The 25,348-nt window shown below is 49.4% G+C and overlaps 1 protein-coding gene across 1 annotated transcript; it reads left to right on the top strand.

The window, feature by feature from the left end:
• Positions 1-5,636: 5,636 nt before the first annotated feature.
• On the top strand, positions 5,637-25,348 carry Igfbp5 (insulin like growth factor binding protein 5). The gene is made up of 4 exons (XM_046439586.2): positions 5,637-6,683; positions 19,201-19,430; positions 20,021-20,140; positions 20,800-25,348. The coding sequence occupies exons 1-4, from the start codon at positions 6,350-6,352 to the stop codon at positions 20,929-20,931; spliced, it is 816 nt and encodes a 271-aa protein (XP_046295542.1). The 5' UTR covers positions 5,637-6,349; the 3' UTR covers positions 20,932-25,348.

Here is a 25,348-nt window from a genome sequence, read left to right as displayed (position 1 = left end):
CGAGTGATGTAAGGAATTTTCGTAGGAAATTTTGATTGTACCCAATTTTGATATGGCAAGCTAACTATAAAACTAACCACTACACAAGACATAAGTCCACTGTAGTTTTAAAAGTAGTGGAAGGATTAAATCACATCAAACTTGTGCATGCCCAGCTCAAAAACCTTGCACCCTGACAGTTAAACCATAATCACAGCAGAAGTATTGATTTATTTCCAGCAACACATCAGCCTGACATTAACCAACATAGTAAATTAATGTTGTCATTGTGCATTTTTGAGGTTGGTAGCTTTGGTTGACTTTATTTACATTTTTGTTGGATTTTACAGTGACATAAGCATATGGAATTTCGACCTTAATATGTTTGTACAAATTAAGGTTACATTACAATTAACATATTTTAAGTCCAACAATAAGAGTCTATTGGAATTGCTTTTATTTTAAGAATCCAAAATCTGTATCTTATAACAACTTTCTGATGACTAGAAAGAAAGTAGCTTGAGGAAGGGCATTTTTTCCTAATTCACATAAGTTTGCCCTGTGACCTGATGGCGGTGAGCCAGCTTTTACCACCTCTCCCTGCTGACCTGTGATGAAACCCAGGTGCCACCAGCTCTGTGATTTTATTTCACCTTTTCAAGGCTCAAATGCCTCATATTAAACCTGCTTCAAGCAATTAACATTCTTTCTCTTTCCCCTTATTCCATTTCCCAACCTACCTCTTCTCTCTCCCTCCGACATCTGGATCTACCAATGCTGCCTTCTAACCAACAACAGATCACTCTTTCTGGTTAATCTCATTCTCCAGAATTCAAACAGTTTCTGAGCTATCCATTGTAGGAACATGCCAGATCTCATACTCCAAGAAGACAGGAGGGCTCCAACCCAAAATTGCATTTATGGAGCTCTCTCTGTTCTGCCCTATCTGTCTGGATCGGCTCCAGAGCCTCCTAAACATCAATTCATAAAACTATTAACTTATATGCTGCTCACACATGGATACAAATCACTCTGAGTCACAGTTGGCTCCTGCTCCTTTAATAGTCAGCCTTAGGGTCAATGGAGACTCTAGTTAATTACCACTGCAAGAGGCACCACTACCAAACTTTAACTCTTAAAGCAGCATGTGGTTTGACCCTCCAAATCATCCTAACTTTGCTCCATAAGACACTTCATATAAAACCTAGAAAAACATTGTGCAAAAAAGGATATGTCAAGAGAGCGATTACTTCAACCAAGGGAAGAGGCTGGGATGGGATGGAGCAGGAGGTAAGTTCTTACCTGTAAACTGGGCTGTTTCCTAACAAAAATCTTCAATAATGATGGCAAAATGTTAACATGCATTCCACAAGTGTGGAGAGTACATATTAGCTGTTAGATTAGCTTCTGTTCTTTGTACAAAATATGCCATAATTAACATTTTAAAATGGAAAAAGGAAAATTGTTATGCACTTGATGGGAAGATCACATTCTAATTAATTGTCAGAGAAGTTGCAGGACATCCTTTGATGAACCTAAAAGTCATCAACTTCTGCATTGGCTGTATCTCATCTCCCAGGGATCCTGAAGGCAGCTGCCTGTTGGATCTGGGGGATTTCTGCAGCTCAGGCAAGAATCCGGATGGCATGAGCAATGTCGACAAGGCTGAGGTGACACATAAGTGAACCCACCGTGTGTGGTTATACAGTATGGCCCTCCACCCAAGATTTTGCTTCCCCCAGGCCTGATCCCCATTGTTAAATTCAGCCAGCATCTACTTCTCCCCCTTCGGGAAAGGAGGCGTGTTTTGAATGGTGTATCTATTCTGCCACCTAGCCTTCAGCGAAGTCACTACCACAAAGCTACCATAAGGGGCTCCTCCGCAGACCTGAGTCTTGCTGAACTTCCCTTACCTAGGGGGAGACCTGAGAACTGGGTGCTCTTTCTTGAAGGTCAGCATGTCTTCATTTGGGACTCAGCAGCATTAGTATGTTCTGGGAAAGGGACTGAAGTCAATGTCATGAGGTCTTGAAAAGGAAATTGATGGTGTAAAATAAGTTTCTCTGAGACAATGGTAAGAGCAACACATAGAAGAAACTGAGGAAAAGCCCCTTGGCTGGTGGGTGTTATTCCCTCCTAACCAGAAGAACCCATAATATTTTGTGTACTGTTAAAAAGCCTAACTTCTCTAAATTGTGTTATCAGGCATCTCCTTGCCCAGGAAATCACTAAGAAACTCATGGAAAATGACCACAGGTAAGGATTCGGAAACTTTATAAAATAAAAATGCCATTTGCCTCTTGAAACCAATTGTGCAGATAAAGACCACAATTTTTTGACCCAGTCCCATCTTTTGAAACTTGGTTTTAATACAGAGTTAATGTTTTAAAGGAAAGGGAGGAGTGATCTCTGGGAAAACAGGACACAAGAAGATGATATTGAAATCCTTACATCTCCAAGCAAGATATGGCTAAAAGATACAGAAGCTCATCTGTGCCACAGTAGGAAAGTTCATGGCTGCAAAAATGAATCAGTAGCAAAGCAGGTCTCTGGGGAGGGCACCAGGCACCTGCCTCTGACATTAGTATCTGCATGATTAAATGAGCCCTTCCCAATGAAACTCATTGATGCAAACTTTTTGTTTTCCAGAAGCAAACTTCTAAAGGTATTTGTGAAGAGTCCTGGACCTTCAGAATGGAGGACAGGAGGAATGGAATCAGCAGAGGCTTGCAGGCAAGCCCCACCACTCCATACCTTCCCCCTCCACTGATCTATATTACTTATGGACTCCTCGAGGCAAAACTCACACTGCCAATCCCCAATATTTAGGGAAAAAAATCATTCTAGAACATCCCAGGGTGCCAAGAATTCTTATTTCTCTTGTGTCTTTGGGAAACTTCACCTGAGCCCTAGGACAGTAGCTCTAGTCTTTGAATTCCTCTAGACCTAAACCCATTTTGAAGGGGAAATAAAGAATGGTGGCTTACAGGTTATGAAAGAAACCTAGGTGCCTGTCAATAGATGAATGGGTAAAGAAAATGTGAGATATATATATATATATATATATATATATATATATATATATATATATATATTACACACAATGGAGTTTTACTCATCCTTAAAAAATGAAATTGCATCATTTGCAGCGAAATGGATGGAACAAGAGAACATGCTAAGAAAGATAAGCTCAGAAAGTCAAGGGTTGTTTGTTTTCTCTCATATGTGAAAGCTAAAAAGGGACATCATGAAGATAGAAGAGAGACCAGGAGGATGGGGATCAGTGGACACAGGAAAGGAGGTAAAGAAGAAGTCCAGGGGAATGGAATAAGTCAATGTATGCTATGTGCATGTGTGATTATATCAGAATGAATCCTCCTTATGCATAATTATAACCCAACAATAAAAATCTAAAAAAAAAAAAAACAAACAGTGGCTTATCGCTGACAGTCTTAAGCAGAGTGATCTCTCCTCATACCCCTGTCCTCCCTTAAGAACCAGCTCCCACCACATTCTCTTCTTCCTTCTCTCTACCCTTCTTCCTTGCCCCTGTCCTCACACATTCTATTTTTCAGCCACTGGAAATCAGTTGTACAAAAAGAGGTGTCACTTGACACCATCTTCTGGGAATTCAGGGTGTCTAGAACTAGGCAACTTATGTTCCTTCCAAAGGACACCCAATTTCCCCATTCATCTCAAATGCTACCAGTGTACCCACAGTGAGCAGAGCTGCTGGGGCCTTGCAGAAAGGGATCACACACCATGCACTGTTCTTCTAGTCTGAACTGGACACATGTGAGGAAATAACACATGACTTCCCTCACTTCTAAAATGCTTCAACCAAATTTTTGAATATTAATTTGCTCCCTGCTTCCCAAGACTCCAGACAGAAGGGAGAAGCAATTGGAATCAGCCTTACTAAATTTTTTTTTTAATTTAATCATCACACACACAGTTCCTCCTCCCTCTCCCAGCCAACACCTAAAACTCCTTTGGCAATAGGAGCAAAAGCACAACTTTAAACTTCAGGCTTGTTTTAAAATGTGCCTTTCGGCAAGTAGATAAGTGAGGAGAGAGATCGGGATCTGGGGTGTGAACAGCATCAAGTGAGATGTTCCCGAATTGAACTAGCAAGAGAAATATTTTTTTTTAAAGCAATCCACCAGAAAGAATTCTTATCATAGATAAGGGTGCAGTCTAGTGGCAAACTTCATGAAATGCAGCCCCTTCTCCAAAGGAGTGTTAGAGAACTTCCAAAGGGAGGAAGGGAAATGTAAAATAGGTAACAGCCCCACCCCAAGTACTCACAAAAGGGTCACTGCCCACTGGTCATTTTCTGACCTGCCTGTGTCTTCCATAGCCCACCTATCACGTCAATTTCAGAAAATATCACCTTCCTTCTATCAGGGCTTTAGTTTTCTTTCATTTTTCTAAGAAAAGAAGGGGACCACAGTGCCTAATAGACTGGCTGAAGTATCAGGTGGCACAAAAAAGTTTGTTGTCAGGATCTCTTCTGAGCAGGTCCCATGGCCCTGAAATCAAAAATCCCTGGGATGTGTCTGTTTGCACCCATTACTCTTAGGACAAGTTCTCCCCTGGTCTGGCACCCATTTCCTTAAGGAATGGTCCAGCCCAACAGAAATACCTCTTTAAAACAGCATGAAGGGTGGGTGTCACTCGGATCTGCCTTCCTTCCATCTAAAAACTCCACACAAGGACACCTTAGGGCATCAGACAAGGTTTACAGACCTAGCAATGTTTCCTCCAAAGAGGGTCTCAGCAACTCACTACTCCCCGACAATGCTGTTGAATGATGTCCCTTCCTGCAAGCACACAGCATGCACACACACATACACACAACCCCCTGACCACTTCTTGACCATATGACCAAAGACAGTCACCCTACTAGAAAGAAACTCCATTCCCAGACTTTCTGGCAGGAAGTGGGGGAAATTCAGGTTTTCTTTCTTTTCTTTTGCTTCTTCTTCCTCTTTTTTTTTTTTTAACTCAACTCACCACCCATTACCGACAACTGTACATTACTGGTCCCCCAAACACACACACACACACACACACACACACACACACACACACCTTACATGGTAACTCAGATACTAGCAGACAGTAGTTTTCCAAAGCTTGGGAAGAATTTCTTGGGCATGGTATATATCTAGTTAGCTAATAAGAAAATGCATATTTCTCCAGCCAGTATCTTGGCTAGTTAAGGGACAGGAGGGGAGGGGACACCAAGTCACTCTCATTGTGTTCACTTTGCTCCGAAGAATTTTCCCTTCCACTTGCCCCTCCACGTCCTCCACTTCTCAGCAGCTCCAGCTTGTCCCCCAAAGCCCCTTTCTTACATTCCGGGGGGAGGAGGGCGCTGTTCAGGGAGCGAAGGGGAGCCCCCGTGTGTCTAGAAGGCCTCTCCCCACCCCCACCCCGTGTGAGTTTGTGCTGCAAAGCTCCTTGGCATCCTTGCCTGGGTTGGGTGTTGGGGAGCTCAAATTGCAGCTACAAACTGGCTGGCAGCCAGGGGCCGTCTATTTAAAAGCGCCTGCTCGACCGGAGCCCGCAGTCTCTTTGGAAACTTCTGCCAGGGGGGGGAAAGAGCTAGGAAAGAGCTGCAAAGCCGTGTGGGCTTTTTCCTTTTTTTTTTTTTTTTTTCTTTTTCTTTTCTTCTTTTCCCCCCCCCGCTCCTTTTATTGCCCCCTCCATTTGCACCCTTCTCCCGACTTCACGCACAACCTGCGAATTTCGAAGAGGTGGTGGCAGAGTGGGAGAAAAAGAGGTGTTAGAGTTTGGGTTTGGTGTGGGGGGGCTTTTTTCCCCCTTGATTTCAGCCTTTTCTCCCACCCTTTCGGCTGCCGCCAACGTCTTTTACCTGTTCGCTGGCAGCCGCACGCCCCTGGGTTAGAAAGGAGTGGGGTATATTTTGGATTTTAAGCAAAATTTTTGAAGACAAATCCATTTTTCTCCCCCCATCCACCCTCTTCTTCACAGCCTCCGAGCTCATTATTTCGGTGGTTGCTTTAGGGTGAGCAATTGTGTGACTTTTCCCCCTTGCAATTCTGACCAGGTCCTTCTGGGGGGGTTCTCTAGCCTCCGCGCACTCTGAGTGCACCTGGCGCGACTCCTTTTCCCCCCTACCTGTTGCAAGTCTTTAATCTTTGCAATTGGGACTTGCTCGCAGGCACCTCGATCCTCCTTCTCTCCCCACATTTTGCAAGTGTCTGGGGGAGGGCATCTGCTCTACCTGCCAAAGATTTAAAAAAAAAAAAAAAAATCTCCGGACGCCCTCTTGGCACCTTTCTCTTCTCCCCGCACTCTCGCTCTCCTGCCCCGCCCCGAAGTAAAGGGAGACTCTGAGAAGATGGTGCTCACCACGGTCCTCCTGCTGCTGGCCGCCTATGCGGGGCCGACCCAGGGCCTGGGCTCCTTCGTACACTGTGAGCCCTGCGACGAGAAATCTCTCTCCATGTGCCCCCCCAGCCCCCTGGGCTGTGAGCTGGTCAAGGAACCAGGCTGCGGCTGCTGCATGACTTGCGCCCTGGCAGAGGGGCAGTCGTGCGGCGTCTACACTGAGCGCTGCGCCCAAGGGTTGCGCTGCCTCCCCCGGCAAGACGAGGAGAAGCCGCTGCACGCCCTGCTGCACGGCCGCGGGGTTTGCCTCAACGAAAAGAGCTACCGCGAGCAAGCCAAGATCGGTGAGCGCGCTCAGTGTGCCAGTTACGCGGCGCACGGGCGGGGAACACGGGACGGGTTGGGCCCGCGCGCTTTGCGCAGCAAGTGGCTTAGAGCCGGGTGTATCTTGGGAGTTTTTGGGGAGGGTCCTTGCACCTCAGACTTGGAGCCCTGGAGTATTCTGCCACCCTGGGAGGCTGGGTGTCTATCCCAGCCTCCCCTAGCTTTTGCTCCTTCTTCGCCTACCTCCACGTACCTGAGCCCTTCTTCACCTTCCACCTCATCCGAATACTGACTGAGCTCCTATTCAAGTCTCAAGGTCCAAATCCCCTGGTACCCATTATCGGATCTGAAAAAGTGTATGTTTCGTTATTGACTCCCTCCTCCACCCCACCCCCACTTTTTTTCTGAACTTGGGGGGAAAAAAACCCTCTTGTTAAAATACTGGTTTAATTGGGGCCAGGAAAGGCGTTACCCATCTTCTGAGCTAATTCCACCTTTGTCCCTCCCAGCCCTCCACCCCACCCCCGTTCCTTCAGAAGTATCTAACCCTCCACCCCTACACATGCGCGCGCCCCCGCGCGCGCGCACACACACAGCTTTAGCAGCAATTACCTTTCGGATGGGGATCTTAAGGCCCCTCCCATGTGTACACAATGCTTTTGACTGGATATGATCGCAAAAAGCTTTTTTTTTTCTTTCAGTAAGGGAAAGAATACTTTAGGGGCGCTGAGGTAGGGCATGGGGGTGGAGGAATAGGAAAGAATCATTTGGTGTTCGTCTGTAAATCTGGTTCCCTTTTTTTGTCTCCTCAATTCCGATTTTACCTAGGATGAAAGGTGGACATAGGGTTGGAAGGCAAAGAGGGCTGGGGGATTCAAATTTCGCAACTTCCCGGAGTATGCTGATCCCCGCTCCCCATCCGGTCCCCTCCACTCCACCCTAGCCCCAATCCCCCGCCCCAAGTCTCTCAAACCAGATCACTAGTGGGTGTGGCGTAAATGCAGGAGGGGCCTTGGAATGCAAAATTCAAGGGGCGGAGGAAAAGTCCACGCGCCAGAAGCCTCCCTCCTCTTGCCCCGCCTCCGTTGCCCCGCCCCCAAATTCTCGGCGCCAGGAGTCTGGGGTTTAAATGATTGACAGAGCTGCTTGTTCAATCAGAACAGTTCTGCCTCCTCAAGCTGGAGTTACCTCCAGTTAAACTGGAGTAACTCATTTTGGAGTTAACTGACTTTAAAAACGTATATTTTAACGCTACAAAAAGTCTGAAAAGGCAACTCGGTTATGGATGTCTCCTAAAGGTGTTAACACTTAGCTAAAATAATGTTTATTTGGTGTAGTTTCTTACATTGCCATTCTCTCCCACCTATCCCTCTCCGTTACTCACAAGCAATCCAAGGCGAGTTTTCTTAAAAGCAAACTATGGACTCTAACACGTAGGAGAGGAGTAATTCCACGCAGGCCAAGAGGCAGGAGAACCTGCCTGGGTTCAGCTTCCATCCCTGGCGAACTATAGAATCTGACTGTGGCAGGCACTAGCCCCTCCAGCCCTGCAATATGTGATAGTAGTTCAACGGGTTGCAGCCTAAAAAAGACAAGGGAAAAAAAGTGTGTGTGGGGGGGGGGGGCGTGGGGGAGACGTGCAGGCCCCGGAATCCTCAGGGACCAATTTACCGGGTTATTTTTGTTAAGCTCCTTCCAGCCGAAAATTTATGAATTGATGACCTGGCCCAGGAGCTAGCACTTGGGTAACAATCCTGTCACATCACAAATATGCAAGTTATCACTCAGCTGCATCCTGGCCCCATTTGTTTTGCCCAGCGGTATGATTGGTGTGTTGTAGTTGGTGTAGGAGGTGTGTGCGCTGGGCGCACGCGCACGCGCATTTGCTGAGCAGACAGCAAAGCAAGCGCGCGTCCAGCTTCCCAGTTCAACACGCTCTAAGCGCGCGCATGCACACACACACACACACACACACACACGAATTTTGTCTCAAGCAAGATCCCCTTTACAGTTCCCTGTAACTCTTCTTCTCAACTCCCACCTTCTGGGTGCCTTTGGCCCAACTCGAAGCACCTTTTCCAACGCTTCCCAGCCCCAGCGCTTGTCGCCAACCCCGCCCGACCTAAGGCGCCCGGCGGCGCTCCACCACAACCGAGGCTGACGCCTTCCTCGGAAAGACCGGGTGGGAGTGGGAGCTCCTGGAAAAAGCCTTTCAGCTGGAGAGCTATGCCTAAAAGGCTGGAGATGGCGCAGACACGGTTTTTAAGAAAAAGAAAAGGGAGGGGGGGGGGGGGGTATCCTTTCTGTCCTGTAGCCAAAATTCCTGCCCGCTCTTCATCTGTCCCCTCCTCTGTCACCCAAATCTGAGCATGGACTTGCTGCCTCTCCCGCAGTTGCAAGATACATAGATATATAGAGGGAATATAGATATATAACACTGTATATTGCAATATAATATGGCCATTTAATGTGCATATATTAAATTATATATTTACATATACAACCAAAGAATCTATTATATGTTTATATTATATAACACCCCCCCCCAAAAAAAAAGGTGCATTTCTGGAATCAGAAGTGGGGAGTGGAGGAGAGTCCGGCGGCAGGCAGCCAAAGCTCCGGGGAGGGAGCGGGGCGGAGACTGGTGTTTTGCTGGGCGCGTTGCTGAGCAACCCGAGCGGGAGTCGCCTGGAGAGCTGGGCGCTAAGAGCGCGCCTCTCCTGCATTTTATTTTGGCCAGTTCAGGGGCAGGGATAGATATAGAAACCGAGGGCGGTGTGCGTGAGCCTGCGAGGAGGCGAGAGACCGGAGCTCTTTATTGGGCCCAGCTTAACAAGTGTCCGGGAGCTGGAGCGAGTCGAAGAAGGGTCGGGCTTTGCTCTGGCATTGTCAGGGGACGGGGCCTTGGGCATACCCAACTGGGTCTGGGAATCCTCGCCTGTGCTGGCAGAGACCTGAAGTTTGAAATATAGGGAGCAGTCCTGGGTTTCAGTCCTGTCTCTGAGAAATAAGAGGCAAAGAGAGAAAATATGCCTCTGGGAAAGAAAGAAGAAAAAAAAACGCGTTACCTAAGTGAAAATAAATTCAGCCTTTGCTACTTGGAGGGGTTTGGTCTCCATCACCCTGGCTTCAACTCCAAGCCCAGTCCAAATGCCAGGTTGAAGTCAAGTTCCAGCGTTAGCTTTTTTGGCCAAATTTATGTCTGGGTTGAACAAGATCATGGAAAACTGAAGGAGCCAGATTCCTTTCCCACCCGCTCTCCCTCCCTTTGAAACAAGTCTTTGAGAGGCTGGCTGTGCCTGAGCCAACCAAAACGGGAGGTGGGAAGACAAGGGACGGTGCTTTAACGTGACTTTTCTTGCCTTTCCCCCCAATCTTTCCCTTCTTTCTGCTGTGTCGGCTCAGACTGGAAGAACAAGCATGGCTGGCGCAGTGAGGGCCGATTTCCTTTCCATTCCTCTGATTTCCCTTCTGGCGCCTCCCTCCCCCTCCCCCCTCTCTCTCTTTCAGAATGCCATCCCCCAACTCTCAAGCATCCCCAGAGGGCTGGAGTTTTAAGTCCGAGCAGCTGTTAGTCCTGGGGCTTGAGCTGGCTTTGAGTAGGCAGGTGGGCCTGCAGCTGCAGAGGGAGGGCCAGGCTGACCCTGAGCCAGAGGTCACCCTGAGGGTTAGTGCAAAGGGCATGGGAGCAGGAATCCCTGCAGATGCCTGGGTCCCTAAGGCAGGGAAGAGGAGCGAGTGGAAAGGGAGGGAAGATTTGCCAGAAGTTTTTACTTCTACCTGAGCAATGCCTATGAAACTTTTAAAATGTTTAAAGTGTAGAAAATAAAACTTTGGAGAAGGATCGCCACACTCCAGAGGCACTACATCCAGAAACAGGAAGAACTTCATAAACAACCAGGTACCAACAAGGGACAGAGAAGAAGGGAGAGGGCAGAGAATGATTGTCATGAGACATAAGGGGGCAAGCAGGAGAAGTTTTGTTTCCCTCTAGTTTTGCATTTTGACCACAGGCGGTCCAAAAGTCACAATTCTCAAAGGCGATCCTTAAATTCTAATCTGGTATATTATTCAAAGCAACAAGGTTGATTACATATTTGCAGAAATACAAAAGCACCTAAATTCAGATTATCCTCCTCTTGTTTCCAGTTTTATTTTTTCTACGATTTCTGTTATGATTTTTTTTTTAAATACAAATCTACAGAAGTGACTAGAAATCTCTGTGAGAGGAGAAGTGGCCTTTCCTGCCTGTCCACTCAGCTTAGCACTCTCTCCAGGAATTGTCTGAGTATTGGCCAAAGAATTTTAAAGCTGGAAATAACCCATGGCGATCACTACAGTCAAGGTCCTCATCTTTATGGATGAGGATGCTGAGGCCAGGAATGGGAAGTCACTTGCCCAAGATAAGGGGCAGAGTTGGTGGCAGAGACAGGACCAAAGTCTATTCTTCCCTACAGTTCTGGCGCCCCTTCCACCATTCTGGACTATTTTACTGTTCTCCAGGGCTCTTGCTGGGGCCTACCGTAACCTGTCAAGAAGCCCTTGGTCAGCACTGCCAAATGCTGTCCTCCCAAGGTGGGGGTCATAAAGGTGAAATTAGAGCCACCCACTTTGGGAGGCTGTGTTTTAGGAGCAGGAGAAGGAAGTGGAGACTGCAGCACCTTCTTGTTCTTGCTCTTGCTTCTATCCCTTGTTCTACATGGTCTTGCAGACAGGGCTGGTTGATACTGGTGGTTTGATCACGGAAATGGGTCAAGGAGGATATGAAGGAATGGTATTCAGCCCAGCCTTCAGTTCCAGGTGCCATTTCCTGAATGACAAGAAGTTCTTTCGATGTGACCAGGTGGGCTCTTGCTCCCTCTTGGCTGCACAGTGGCCCAGCATCTAAGGGGGCACAGAAGTGGCCTGTTTCTATGGCAACCTGCATCCAACAGCATGGCTTTCCACAGGGCTGGCAAGCAGGATGACAAGATATGAGGTAGGGTGGGGTTACAGAGGAGCCTGGGGGATTTCTGCATCAGAAAGAAAGAACAGAAACCATCTGCCGCAGAAATCGATGAAGAAGAGCCCAAGAGCCACCTGGCTCAGGCATACCAAAATGTTTCAGTAGGACAGGAGGCCTAGGCTTCCAGGTCACATCTGGCCCTTAGGTTGACCTGAGACAGAGCCAAGAGCCATCTTAACCCATCCTGAAGACCAAGGGATGCTTAACAAGGAGGCAGAGAAGACAAACCCCTTTCCCAATGGTTAGAACTGCCAGAGGAAATTTAGGTTTCAACTTAGGAAGTTATCTTATTTCTGACCCCCCAACCTAAAGCATAGATCCAGCCCTTTCCCTTGTTGATCCCTAAAGTGAAGCCCTGATGAATTTGCACTCAGATCCTAACCTTGGGTGACCTCTGCCAGTTTGCAGTGTTGTTTTCTGTGGATTCCAGTTATTTGAACCATCTAGATTGTACCATCAGGGCATTCACAGCCCCCTGTCACCCCAGCAAAGATGAGTCTCCCTGCAGATTCAACAGCATCCAGTTGAAATATAACATAAGCCACATAGGTAGTTTTTAATTTTCCAGTGGCCACATTTTTAAAGTTTAAAAATAAACAGGTGAAATTAATTTATTTCAAATCAATGTATTCAAAACATTATCCTTTTTACATATGCTCAAACCACTATAATGAGATACTTTACATTCTTTTTTTCATATAAGTCTTTGTGGTCCAGTGTGTAGTTTATATTTACAGCTCATCTCAACTCCAACATTAAAGTTCCATTGGAAATACTTAATCTATATTTGGGTTTCACAAAATTTAGTTGAAAAGAAAGATGCACATACCTTATTGATCCAAGCATAAAAATTTTCCAATAACCAAATTGGGTATCAATTGAGTTATAGGAAATTTTTAAGTTTCAATTAATTAAACTAGTTGAAATTAAATAGATCTTAAAATTCAGTTTCTCGGTCCTACTAGCCATACTTCAAATTTTTAATAGCCATATGTAGCTAGTAGCCACCTAATGGGACAACACAGATGCCACCAACCAGCTTCTCCCTCACCAGAGAAAGGAGTTGCTGTCTTCACTCTCTCTTCTGGACCCCAGAAGTGAATCAAGAGGCATCTGAGTTTTCATTGACAGACAGGACTCCCTAGCAGAGTCAGGACTCTCCTGTTTGCCCCCTAGCAAAACTCCTACAAAAGCAGAGGTCTGTGCTCAGTCCGGGGACAGAGGAGTGAGCGCTGCCTGCTCCCTGTTGCCCTCTAGTGGTCATCCAGGACTTTTGTAATGTTCTGAAAGAGTCTTGAATGGAAATGCGGCCAAGTTTGAGGTGCACTGGAAACACTAGAAACATTTCTGCTGCATATGTTCTTCTTTCCCCAACTCTTAGAGTAGACTGCCTGGTGACTGCCTCTCATCTTGGGAGTCCTGCTAACGTATGTCTTTCCTATACAGACATTTATCACCAACTTTCCCCACCTCCCGGGGACCAACAAATCACTTCAAAGTCCTGGCCCTGAATCCTAGTTTGGTTTCAGAATAAATGAATGAATATATAAATAAATAAATAGCTCTTCTTTACCTCTGGTCCCTGGACAGTGAGGCATTTATAAGTGAGACTTCAACCTTCCACTCTGTGGGATGCCACCAGCTTGACATCCACCACGTATATACTGTCAAGGGTGTTGGGCCATCTTTCTCCATCTTCAGGGAAAGAGACCTAGTGCCCTAAATGCCCCATGGTGGAATGAAATTAGACAGAGGGAAGAACTCCCAGCGTATGTCCTCTTAAGTACAGACAGATTCCCAGAGCACAGCTCAAACCCCTTCTCACCTGGGGTTGGCAAGCCCACTCCCCAGAGATGAGGGAGAGCTATCACGTTCTGCAGTTCCAGGAGCCTTGATCTTGTGGTTTATAATCTGTCAACCATGTGCTACAGCAACTGGAATTGGGGAGGTGAGGGACAATGGAGACCTACAGAAGCAGAGACCTGTGCTGAGAGTTAATTAGCATGTGTCGGCTCATTTAATCCTCATAATTACCCTAGGGAGAAGGTACTATTACCATCCTCCCCATAACTCCCATGAGAGGAGAAGAAACTCATACTGCAGCCAAAATAAATCTGCCCCAAGATTGACGGTTAACAGCCTGGTCCTCCTCCCTGGAAGGTGGCTCAAGGTCAAGGGCACCCCAGCTTGCTGCAGCTATGCAGTGGTTCAGCTGGGATTTTATCCCTGGAAGCCTGGCTCTGGATTCACACTGCGCTCCCCCTAGTGCTACATGGGGTCTGTTTCTCAGGTAGGGATAGAAGGGTTACAGTCCCACTTTGGCCAATTTTGCATCTAACTGGCCTGAATGGGGGCGTAGAGGAGCCCCGCTGGGTGAGCCTACAGCTCTTGCCACCAGTCCACAGAACTCAGGGAGTCTCCTGACTCTTACAGTGTGGCCCTCTTGATCATCCTCCCTCCTTGCAGATGACAGCTCCCTTAAGATGACAGCTGTTTGGATTTGTTCCCTTCTTGGAAGGTCAATACTTGTCTCCTTCTCTGCTCAGAACTCCAGTTAAAAAGAGCTCGGAACACTCACGTCTGTCTGAGAAGACTTAGAGAGTGGAGCCAGGCAGATGCTGGTCAGGGCTGGGATGGGTAGGAAGAAGGACTTTGCAGCTCCTCTGGAAGGCTCCTCACCCCCCACCCTGTGCCCTTTCTCTTTATGCAAATGCACACACCGTGCAATTGAGTTAATTAGCATCCACAGCTGGGAAACAGTCCGACTTTGGGGAGGGAGACATGTCTTACATTTTTTTTAAACAGAGAACAGCTGATTCCCTCCTTCCCTCAAAAGCCCTGTGCTGTAGCAAAGAGCAGGAGACTGCACGTTGGCTGGGAGACAGAGTAGGGAGGGGGACTGCAGAGCATCCAGCCTGGCCTTGCTATTTTCGTCCTTTCTCAGGCACGGATCAGTGCCCTCGGCCAGTGCTGTCCAGTAGAACTTTCTGTGATGATGAAAGTGTTCTATATCCGCACTGTCCAACACAGTAGCCAGCAGCCATGTGTAGTGAAAGAGCAGTTGAAATATGGCTACAGCAACTGAGGACTCAATTGCTAATTGAATTTAATATTTATTAATTTAGACAGCCACATTAGTTGGTGGCTGCCATATTGGGGAGAAAAAAAAAAGAAGCCCAGTAGACCCAGGGAAACTGAGTCCTTTCCCACCTTTGTGCTGCCCAACCCCTGCTCCCTGTGCCCTTCTGCAGCAGGATAATCATGCTTCAAGGCAGGGGCATGGATGAGATGACCTCTCAAGGCATCCACCAAGTTCCTGCCTGCCACAGCATGTTACAGAAATGCTTCTGGACTTCTCTTTTCCCCTCGGGCAGATTCATTCATGCATTTAAAGATTACTTGTTGAATACCATCCACTTGGAGAGGTAAAGATTAGTGACAAAGCTCCGTCCTTAAGAGGTAGACCATTTAAATTCCACAAAGGGAGCCCGAGGAAACCCAGTCACTATTTCATTTATTGCAGAGAGATTCTGGGCACCTCCTTTCTTGTCTTCTGGCTAGAAAGGAGTCTGGAGAGTCTCCCCAGGTGGAGGAAGCCCGGAAAAGCCCCCCTGAGGGGTGAATTCTAAGTATGCCTCAGTTTCTACAATTTCTATCAGTCAGATCCCAGTGTCTGGGCCACCCACTTTTCTCTCTGTTTGAGTATGAGGTCAGGATAGAGGGGGACACTAACACCAGTACAAGATCAAGTTGTTAATGGTACCAGTGTGAGTCTAAGGGCCCCAGGGTAGAAGGTTACACTTCAGGGATCAGCAGATGCCCACTGGGGACCCTCCATTGCTATGACCAGGAAGCAAGATGGGGCCGGGGCTTCTGAAATACACCTTTGCCTCTGCTGGTGAAGCACTGTACCCCTGCAAGAGAAATGCAGCAGCCAGAGGACAGGTCTGGAGGAGGTGCCAAGTGTGGCTGCCCACCTGGGATGCCTCTGGGTCCGTAGAACTGGGCCTACACCCAGGGCCTCCCTGTTTGCTGGGCCTTGGAGGATGGCACAGCCTTCAAGCACTTGTTGGTGTCGCCATGGGGAGAAGGCAGTGCACCCACGTGTGCTTGGTGGGTGCTACTGCACTAGTGTGACTGGGACCTGGACAGCGTTGGCCAGAACTGGGGCATCGCGCAGTTGGTTGGAAGGACTCGGGCTAGAAGCCATCGTAGATTCAGAACCTACCCCAAGGCCAATATGAGGATAATAGGGTGGCTCATGGCTTCCTTGATCATTGGATTAGATTGTGAAATGAGAGGTCCTGCCCTACAGCTTCCAGGATGCGGGAAAGATATTGAGCATTCCATTTTTTTTCCATCTTCTGTAGAATCCTCTCAGAATGACATCTAGAGGTGGAGGTTTGGGGTGTGTATCTCTTCCTTCCTGGATGGTTTTTCACAGTTGCAAATGAAAGCACTAGCGGAACTTTATGTCCTCCTGCTCCCTCACCTGCCTTTCCCATCCCCTTGGCACAGCCCTCGCTTTCCATCTCCCTGAAGCTTTAAATGCACGGTGGAGACACACAAAGAGAGGAAAAGGATCAGAGTGATTATCAGAGAAGTAGATGCCAGATCTTAAAGTTGCTTACAGTCTAGAAATGAGCATAGGTTGTGTAGGCCTCGGCCTCCTACGCCATCTACTGGCCATTTCCAGGTACTGATCGACTTGTCAAACAGGTTCCAGAGCCCACTGTAAAGCTCCTTTGCTGCTGTTCACACACAGAGCACCCTTCACCAGGAAGTCCTTCTTCGAATCCCACCTAAATCCCTTCTGCAACCTCAGTTTATCTCCCTTGGTGAAATAGCTCAGGAGTAAGCCAGTCTACTTGTCCCTCTTATTTCATCTAAAACTTAAACCCTTCCAAAATTGACAACCTATTTATGATTCAGCCTTAAAGCTGCTGAGTATGGCTAGCTGGCTCTGGCATTCCAACTGCAGTCTTGCTTTCCAACCCTTTGATCTTTGTCGCTCTGCACCGGCTCCCCTCCAAGTTTCCACTGTCTCTCCGAAGCCTACAAGACCCTGATTAATACCTTTGATACTCGATTCTCCTGATGCCTAAGTAATAGGTCCCACGGGGTTAAGTGGCACCAAAAACTAGGAGGCATATCAAAACCTTAAGCCTGCCCTTCAGAAGCAGCCAAAGAGCCTGCAAACAGGGAGCAGGGCTGGGGTGCCCGCCCACCTCTGTAAGGCCCAGGGTTTGCAAAGTTCTTAGGTTAGCTTCAGATCAATACAGAACACTTTCAAAGACCAACAAGGGTCAAAATAAACTCGCTCACAGTTTATTGAACAGTACCCACAAACTCTTCCCTTGATGACTCCTAACCTTGGTGACTCAAGGTTAAAGGCGGCCCAAGGCACTTCTCAGAGATGCGGGTCTTGAGTTGAAGGTCTTCAAGAACCCCACAGTGCACCATTGAGACTCCTGTGTACTTGGCCATGGGGATGGGCTCAGTGGCCTCTTGAAAGCCACTGGAGTGCGGCAGCTTCCTGGCTGTCTGCCCTTGAATTTGCCAGCTCTCTGGATCAGGGTGAGCAGACCACTGCAGGAGAGGCTCCCCCGCTGGTCAGCAGCCAGCCCCCTTACGTTATCTGGTCATAGTCTCTTCTAGGTCGACAGCCCTGGCCTGTCCCCAGGTTGTCATGGCAACCATTCCCCCCCCCACCTGCCTGCCCCCACAGGGATCCAGTGCTTTCTGAGGACTAGATGCATGGTGATGCCCCGAGAGGCTGAGCCCAGTAGCTCAGTGAGGTGGGCCAGCAGCCCTCCTGGACCAAGGCTAGCTCTCCCTCTGCCCACTCACTCCCCCAAGGCCAAGCCTCAGGTGGGAGCCATGACTAGAAGATGGAGTCCTGGCCTTTCCATTTGCTCACAGTCCCCAGAACCAGCCATGCTCCTCCTGGCATCCACACCTGCAGCCTGATCTGCCCCACGACCAAGAAAATCTGGTTTATCCCAAGACACTGCTCTTCTAGATCCCTAGATCCCTAGATCACACAGCAGCCTGGTAGTTTATTCTCACCACAGTTTTTGAGATAAAGTAGTGAGGGCACAGGGGAAGAGGGGTGAGAGGCTGCAAGGGGGACCCATCCTAACTGGGCCTGCAGTCCTAACTGGGCCTCTAAATGCCCCAAACGCCAGGAGCGGTGGTGCACACCCGTAATCCCAGCTACTTGGAAGGCTGAGACAGGAGGATTGCAAGTTTGAGGCTAGCCTGGACAACTTAGTGAGACCTTGTCTCAAATTTTTTAAAGGAGGTGTAAGGTGGCTGGGGAGGTAGCTCAGTGGTAGAACACACCTGGGTTCAGCCCACAGAGCTCTGAATACCCCCCAACTCATACCTGAATATCCTCTGGGCTGAGAGGTCAGCGGTCCTGCCCGACACCTGCCACAACAACAGACAAAGCATCTTCCGCAGAGCTGCTCTTTCCTCGCAACTTCCTCTCGTCTCAACTCCCCTGAATTCTTCCACTCTTCTCCCCTCCCAGATGCCTAATTATCACCATTTTGAGGTATTTGTAGACTAGGATGTATTTCTTTACCCCATTCGTTATTTGGGGTCACCCAGAGCCCTGTTTGTTACCTTTACCTTTTTTGAGTATTTAAAATGAAAAGAGGACAATGAGGGTCAAAAGAGGGGCTCCTATTGTCCCCCTGCCCTGGTCACACATCCTGGAAATAGCAAGCCAGTGTCTCCCCATTCTGGGTCAAGTGGGGTGTCAGGGTGCCAGGGAGCTGAGGGCAGAAAGGTGTGTGACTCTGAGAGACGAGTTTACTGGAAATCTGTGGCCTGAGAGAGGCTGGGCAGTGGAATTAACAGATCAACAAACACATGAACCGAGTCCCACTCCTCTAAAGGTCATAAGTCAGCTAAGTCTAGACTGTCACCAAGTCACTCCTATATATAACTGCTCTGGCCCCAGCCAGCTGCCACCTCGCTCAGAATGGAGCTGAGTGATGTCCCAGCTCCCAGGACCCAGAGCATAGAGCCAGTTCAGGGCCACAGCAGGAAGCAAGGCCACCAGATGCCATCTGTCCCCACGCTGTTCTTCTCCTGGTCTCACATTTCTGGTTCTCCGATCTCCCAGGTCCACTTCTTCTGTTCCTTATGATGGTCCCCACCACCCTGCCGCTCCTGCCCCTAGTTCCCCAGGTCCAAATGCCTCTAAGTGCCCTGAAGTTCTAAAAGTATAAAGACCTGGCTAAGAAAACAGACGAGACTGCTCTTGCCCAGGCCTGGGATAGCCCTTCTCCTCCATCGATCCAGATCTCAGGGTTCCTTGGCCATGAGCACCCCCTGATTCATCTGCTGAGCCCTCCTCTTAACAAAGGACCTGCTTCCACAACCCGCAGCTTTATGAGCCGGTTCCCGGACTTCCTGGCCCCGGCCTCCTAACGCCCTCTCCCTCGGGTCCCACTTCCCCAGGGTTCTGGACATTGTGCCCCAGCCCCTAGAGGCTAACCCCTGACCCCTTCTCCCCACAGAGAGAGACTCTCGTGAGCATGAGGAGCCCACCACCTCCGAGATGGCCGAGGAGACCTACTCCCCCAAGATCTTCCGACCCAAACACACCCGCATCTCCGAGTTGAAGGCGGAGGCAGTGAAGAAGGACCGCAGAAAGAAGCTGACCCAGTCCAAGTTCGTCGGGGGAGCCGAGAACACCGCCCACCCCCGGGTCATTGCTGCGCCTGAGATGAGGCAGGAATCGGAGCAGGTGAGTCTCAGGGACTCTCTCCCCACCTCTTCCTCTGCCACCATCCCAACATTGGACATTTTCTTGCATCTGGCTGGCCATCTGTGCCAGCAGGAGACCCTAACAAAGAACCTGTGCTTGCCGTGGTCGCTCACCGTAGGATTGGGAGGGTAGTTTTTGCAATTGCACAAACCAAGAGTTTGTCCAGGTTTTCATTTAGGAAAGCACCGGTCAGCACAGTGACCACTCTCTAGGTGTGTGTTCCCTGGAACGAGGTCCGTTCCTTCACAGAGGCTCAACACTCTCCTAGAGCATCTGGAGACAGAAACCTCAGGGCCTCACTACTGGGCAGGTAGAAAAGCTGAAGGTGGGTGTCCTGGAAGGTGACAGGGAAAACAGGGCTCTGGGACTGCTACACATGGGCTTTTTACACTCCCCAGGCACATGACAGGTGACAAGGAGAAAAGGTGTTTGGCAGCAGCTGATGAGAACCAAGGGTGGGTGGTAGCATCACCCCAGCAGACCCTTTGGCCCCCAGCCTGAGCTTCATATCTGCCACCTGGGTCCTTTCCCCTTGGTCCACCAGGCTCTCATTCCTCCCGTTCACACAGGGCCCCTGCCGCAGACACATGGAGGCCTCCCTGCAGGAGCTCAAAGCCAGCCCACGCATGGTGCCCCGGGCCGTGTACCTGCCCAACTGTGACCGCAAAGGGTTCTACAAGAGAAAGCAGGTACGTCTGCCAGGGCTGCTCCTAGACTCAGCTGGCTCCTGGCTCCTGGCACCTGCCAGGAAACTACTCCCAAGAGAACCACCTCAAGCGCTTGGCAAAATGCTGATCGCTGGGCCCCTGAGTTTCTCATTGGCAGGTCTGGTGTGCATCTTAGCCCCGCCATTTACTAGCTATACTCCTCGGCCCAGGGACTTCAAGCCCCTGTGCCTCTGGTGCCTCATGTAGAATGGGGACTATAAATGGGGACTACATTCCTACCGATGGTGAGGAATAAGAGCTTCATCTCCTTAAAGCTGTGGTGAGCTGAGCAGCATGGCACCTAACACCCCTCACATGTGATGTCCCCTTATGGTGACAATTGTCATCACCCTGGTTATCAAACAGTGCTCCCCACCTGAGGATCTCTGGGGAACACCAGGTTGAAGGACCCCAAGTGAGTAACACAAAATAGACATTGCAGGAGCCAGCTGAGGGCAGGCTGCCTACATGGGGGGCTCTGGGCTCCGCCATGAAAGGGGACACCGATCTCCAAGGGCTGGACGTGGCCCCCTCAACCCTCTGGTAGCGGGAGCCTCCCTGGGGGTGGGGAAGAGGTAGGACAGCCAGGAGCAGAGACTTGGGGTGCATCGACCTCACAGGCCCGTTGCTCCCTCCCCCAGTGCAAGCCTTCCCGTGGCCGCAAACGTGGCATCTGCTGGTGCGTGGACAAGTACGGGATGAAGCTGCCCGGCATGGAGTACGTGGACGGCGACTTCCAGTGCCACGCCTTCGACAGCAGCAACATCGAGTGATGCGTCCCTTCCCCATCCTTCCCTGGTCCCCTCCCACCCCCAGCCCTGACTCCGGCCAGCGCCTCCCTCCACCCCAGGACGCCACTCATTTCATCTCATTTAAGGGAAAAAAATATATATATATATACTTTTTTTGAGGAAACTGAGGACCTCGGAATCTCTAGCAAGGGCTCAACGTTGGAAACGGCAACCACAGAGATGGAAAAGATAAGGAGATCCCCCCACCCCGAAAATGGTTTTCTTTTTGAGGCAAGTTGAATGGACAGAGAAGGAACGAGAGGAAGAACAAGACAGAAAGAAGGGAAGGGAGTGTTTGCGTAGAGGAGCTGGAAGACAGAGGGTTAGGAAAAGAAAGAGAGAGCAAGCTGAGCAGGAAGGAGGGACCAGGGACCAGGGCTGCATCCAGCCCTGACCTGGGCTCCGAAAAGTTGGAGCGCTAGGTGTGGCCTGAGACGTGACGTCAGTGACCCCCTTGGAGTTTTCCCGGTTTGGATTGGTCAGTGCCTCTCAGGTCGGTCTCCTCCTCTCTTCTCACCCCCCGGGGGGAGCCTAGTCTCTCCCCCTAGACCCAGAAGATGAAGATGCCTTCCATGCCCCTGAAAACAAGGCAAATTCGTAACCAAGTGATATTCGATAGGTTTCCCTAAGGCGATTCATAAATATGAATTCTGTGTGCACATTTCACTCCTTGTGCAGATTTTTAAAAATCAACACACACCCCCCACATGGGAAAGAATTGTTCTTCCGGGGTGACTCGAGATGAGCCAAAACATGGGTCTCCGCCCCTTGTTTTTGTTGTTGTTTTTCAATTAGCAACTAGCACAGCAGCCTCTGTGGAGGAGGACAGGCTGGGGACAAAGTGGGCTTGTATTTATCTACAAGGCTCCGTATAGTCATATATAGGCATATAAATCTTTTTTTTTTTTTCTTATTTCTTTCTTCCTCTCTTTCAAGGGTTTGCATTATCTCTTCAAAGTAGTTCCTATGGGGCACTGAGGAGCTTCCTCATTCTGGGAAAACCAGGAAAATCCATATTCTCCTAATACCACCCATAACACTAGCTTTGCCTGCCTCTGGTCAGTGGTTTCCCATGAGCCACTAGCTCAGCTCTTCATGGGGCGCCGTACTGGATGTCTGAATGATTTCCCACGTGTATTCACGGGGACCCACCAGCCAGGTGCTGCCAGCACCCACTGGTGCACACACTCTGCTGCCCAGCCCACCCCGTCGCAGCGTACAAACCTTCAGGTGTGGTCTCTGGACACCACGCCAAACGAGCCGGTCCTGACCCAGCCTTTTCCCTGGCACCTGGGCAGAACTGCATTTTGAAAGCCTCCCTCCGTCTGCCTGCTGGCACAGCCAGAGAGAGACCGACCTGAGAGAGGGCAAGAGGGAGAAGTTGGAGGGAGGTTTCGGTAGAGGAAGACAGGAGCTGGAGTGGAGAGACAGGGCCAAGCAACGGAGCAGGGAGGCCAGCAGAACTTTCCTTGGCTTCCCCACCTTACAAGCCTTCTGGGATTCAAGAGGAAGAAGGGAGGAAAATGGGGGAAGAGGCTATGAGACAGAAATGAGCCCACGCCAGGCCAAAGAGCCAGGGAAGGTGACTAATTTTAGGTGGGTTTTAGACCCGAGAAGCGGGGTGGGAACAAGGATCAGTAGACTGGCCACGCATTGCAAGGGACAAGACGATGCGCTCAGATGTCCCACCTTCAGCCCACCAGGAGGGACTGTCAGAGAGTCTTTCAAGACCTTTGTCCATCCTGGCCAGTCAGTGTGTCCTCTCTGGAATGGAGGACAGGAAGAAGACCTGGGACAATCTGGGAATTGATGCTGTCATCTCTCAGCCAAATTCTGATCCAAGAAAATCCCATTCTCCACTGACTTCCTCAACAAAGGGGAAGCCTTGTGACTGGCCTCTAAACCTAAAGATAACTGCCAGGAAAAGGGGCTTGGACACTGGTAAAGGAGACCCTTTTTTGCTGTGGACACAGCTCTCTGCCCTCTTTCCTGAAGGCACGTGCGGCACGCTGGAGAACACCCCCAGGGCCAAATGTGGGGCAACAAAGAGAGACTGAGAAGAAGCCAATCTGTTCCAGCTGATGGCCGACTCATTGCTATGGAGCTTGGGAAGTGTCCCCCACTCCCCAGACAGGACAGTTGGCTGGGGATGAGAAAGGTGGTCCATCTTCACGAGACAAAGGGCCCGATGGGGATGGCAGCTGTGAGGACTTATTGGACCTTCCCGGACAGCACACCCCCATCTCTCTGCACAGCTGTCCCCAAACCCCCAATTCACACTTCTCTGTATCTTAGGCCAGTACCCTAAAGCTTTTCCATGTCCCTTCTGCCACTCTTTGGATCTTCAGTCGTCATCTAACTGGGATCTGCCAAGGAGATACTGGGGTGCCATCTCCTCTAAGAAAAGACTGAGCCAGGAACTGCATCCCCCGCCCCAGGCCTGCACCTGATTCCTGAGAGAGCCTCTGTCTTTACCCACTGTTTGCTGGACCTGGAACGGGCTTCTGCCACTTACTTGTGAGAGTCCTTTGCTGTCAGCCACAGCAAAAGTGTCGGGGGTGATGGCCTGGTTTAACACCAGCGCCGGTCACTTCAGGTCTCCTAAGGTCCCACCTACTAAGCCAAACTGCAAGCTTCCAGGTTTGCAGGGGTGCATCTGGGCAGCTGGCCTCTCCCTAAAGGAAGCTGGACTTGCATGGACAGATGGAACTAAATCTCCCAAATGGGATGTGTGGCCAAGCCCAGGTGGGGGAGACCACAGAAATGAAGTCACTGAGGGCAGAGGAACCATCTATCCCTTACCAATGGAGTGGGAAGGCAGGTTTGCAATGGTGGGAAGTCCTGAGCTCCAGCTGGCCTTTGGCCACTCTTAGCTCCCCTAGAGGCCTTAGTCTCGGGGTTATCTGTGGCCCAGGTCTAAGTTTTGCCTGCCCCCAGCCCACTCCCACAAGCTTCTCCCCTTGCCCTTTGACTCATGCTTCACTCCAGTAGTGGAGAAGATACCTCTGTCTTCCCCCACGATCGCCAGGTAACTGAGGGGGGCCTGGTCAAGACTGATTCTCCTCCCCCAGCCCGCCCTGACTCACCCCACCAAGTAGGGCACCTGGGGAGGAAGAGATCAATGTTTCTCTGACAGCCAGGCCTAGGCAGACAGGCCTGGGGACACCAGCCCCACACTGGGAGGAAGGGAGGCCCAGGAGGCCCTGTGTGGCCCCTCCTCTTCTCCCTCACCCCCTCTTCCCATCACCCCCTCTTGTCTCCATGGTAACCCTGCAGTTTAACCTCCCCTGGGGGAGGTGAACCTCAGCCACCCTTCTCCCACCACCAGTTCCTTAGCAGAGACGGGGCTGTTATGGCAACTGCCAGGCCCCTGGGGCAGGGCAGCCCCCCATCTCCATCCATCCACTCAGACCCCTAAAGGGCTCCAGTTCAGAATGGGGACTTTAGAGAGGAGTAGCCCCAGAAGAAGAGACCCTCTAGTCTCCGAGGAACCTTTGGCCTTCCGAGAAAACGAGGCCAAGTTTTGAAACAAGGGGAGAAGCGAACAGGGTTTGACCAACCAGCAACCTGGGTGTCGTACTGTCTTTATTTTTAAAAACCACTAAAGTGCAAGAATTATTTTGTACTATTTCTCCACCTTTTTCTCCCCTCTCTCTTAGGTTTTGTTTCTTTTTTTAAACATCCTTTCTTGGGTTTCTAATGGAGTTTATAGTTTCGCCATTTCACAGACTCTGGCCTCCACTCCTCAGATATTTCCAGATGGGGAAGGGAAGGTGGGAGGGACAGAGGAGAAGGGGCCCCCAGCCACCCTGTGCTCGTTCACCCCACTTCTCTGGACCCTGGTCACCAGCCTCAGCCCCATCTCCACCATCACCACCGTCACACAGTAGCCCACACGGATAGCACAGTTGTCAGACAAGATTCCTTCAGATTCCGAGTTGCCTACCGGTTGTTTTGGTTTTTTTAGGACAGCAATAAACCACAGCATATTACTGTAGTTCTTTATAGTGTTACACACCATAGACATACCATAGCTCTGTTCTCTCTCTCTCATTTGTTTTCAACCTTTTTTAAGGAAAAAAATAAATAAATGCTCATAATCTTTACTGATGAAAAGGATGGAAAAATAAACAAACCAACAAACAAAACCAGTTTGTGGGAAAAAAAGGCAGGAAAAAAAAAAATCATCTGAATGCGGAAGAGCTCGGCTCCTGTTTAGCATTTTGTACTTAAGGAAATAAAAAGAAAAACAAAAAAAACAAAAACAGAGAATCTCACGTTTTATTAAGAAGTGAAGATTGCTGTATACTATTTATTCAACTTATAATTTATGTTACTCCTTGATCTTTGTCTCTTGTCATGACAAAGCATTTATTTAATAAAGCTATGCATTCGGTCA

The sequence above is a fragment of the Marmota monax genome, unplaced genomic scaffold (genome assembly GCF_021218885.2).
Source record: "Marmota monax isolate L192 unplaced genomic scaffold, Marmota_monax_Labrador192_F-V1.1 WCK01_AAM20220418_F8-fsc00041, whole genome shotgun sequence".
NCBI classification, from domain to species: Eukaryota; Metazoa; Chordata; class Mammalia; order Rodentia; family Sciuridae; genus Marmota; species Marmota monax.
The sequence above is the reverse complement of the archived record's forward strand: the minus strand, read 5'-3'. Positions and strand labels throughout refer to the sequence as shown.

Bases quoted from the DNA above. Each gene is read 5' to 3' on its own strand.
- Igfbp5 (XM_046439586.2), top strand. From the start codon at position 6,350: ATGGTGCTCACCACGGTCCTCCTGCTGCTGGCCGCCTATGCGGGGCCG. The intron at 19,431-20,020 runs GTGAGTCTCAGG...CCGTTCACACAG, and splicing joins TGAGGCAGGAATCGGAGCAG to GGCCCCTGCCGCAGACACAT. The intron at 20,141-20,799 runs GTACGTCTGCCA...TCCCTCCCCCAG, and splicing joins GGTTCTACAAGAGAAAGCAG to TGCAAGCCTTCCCGTGGCCG.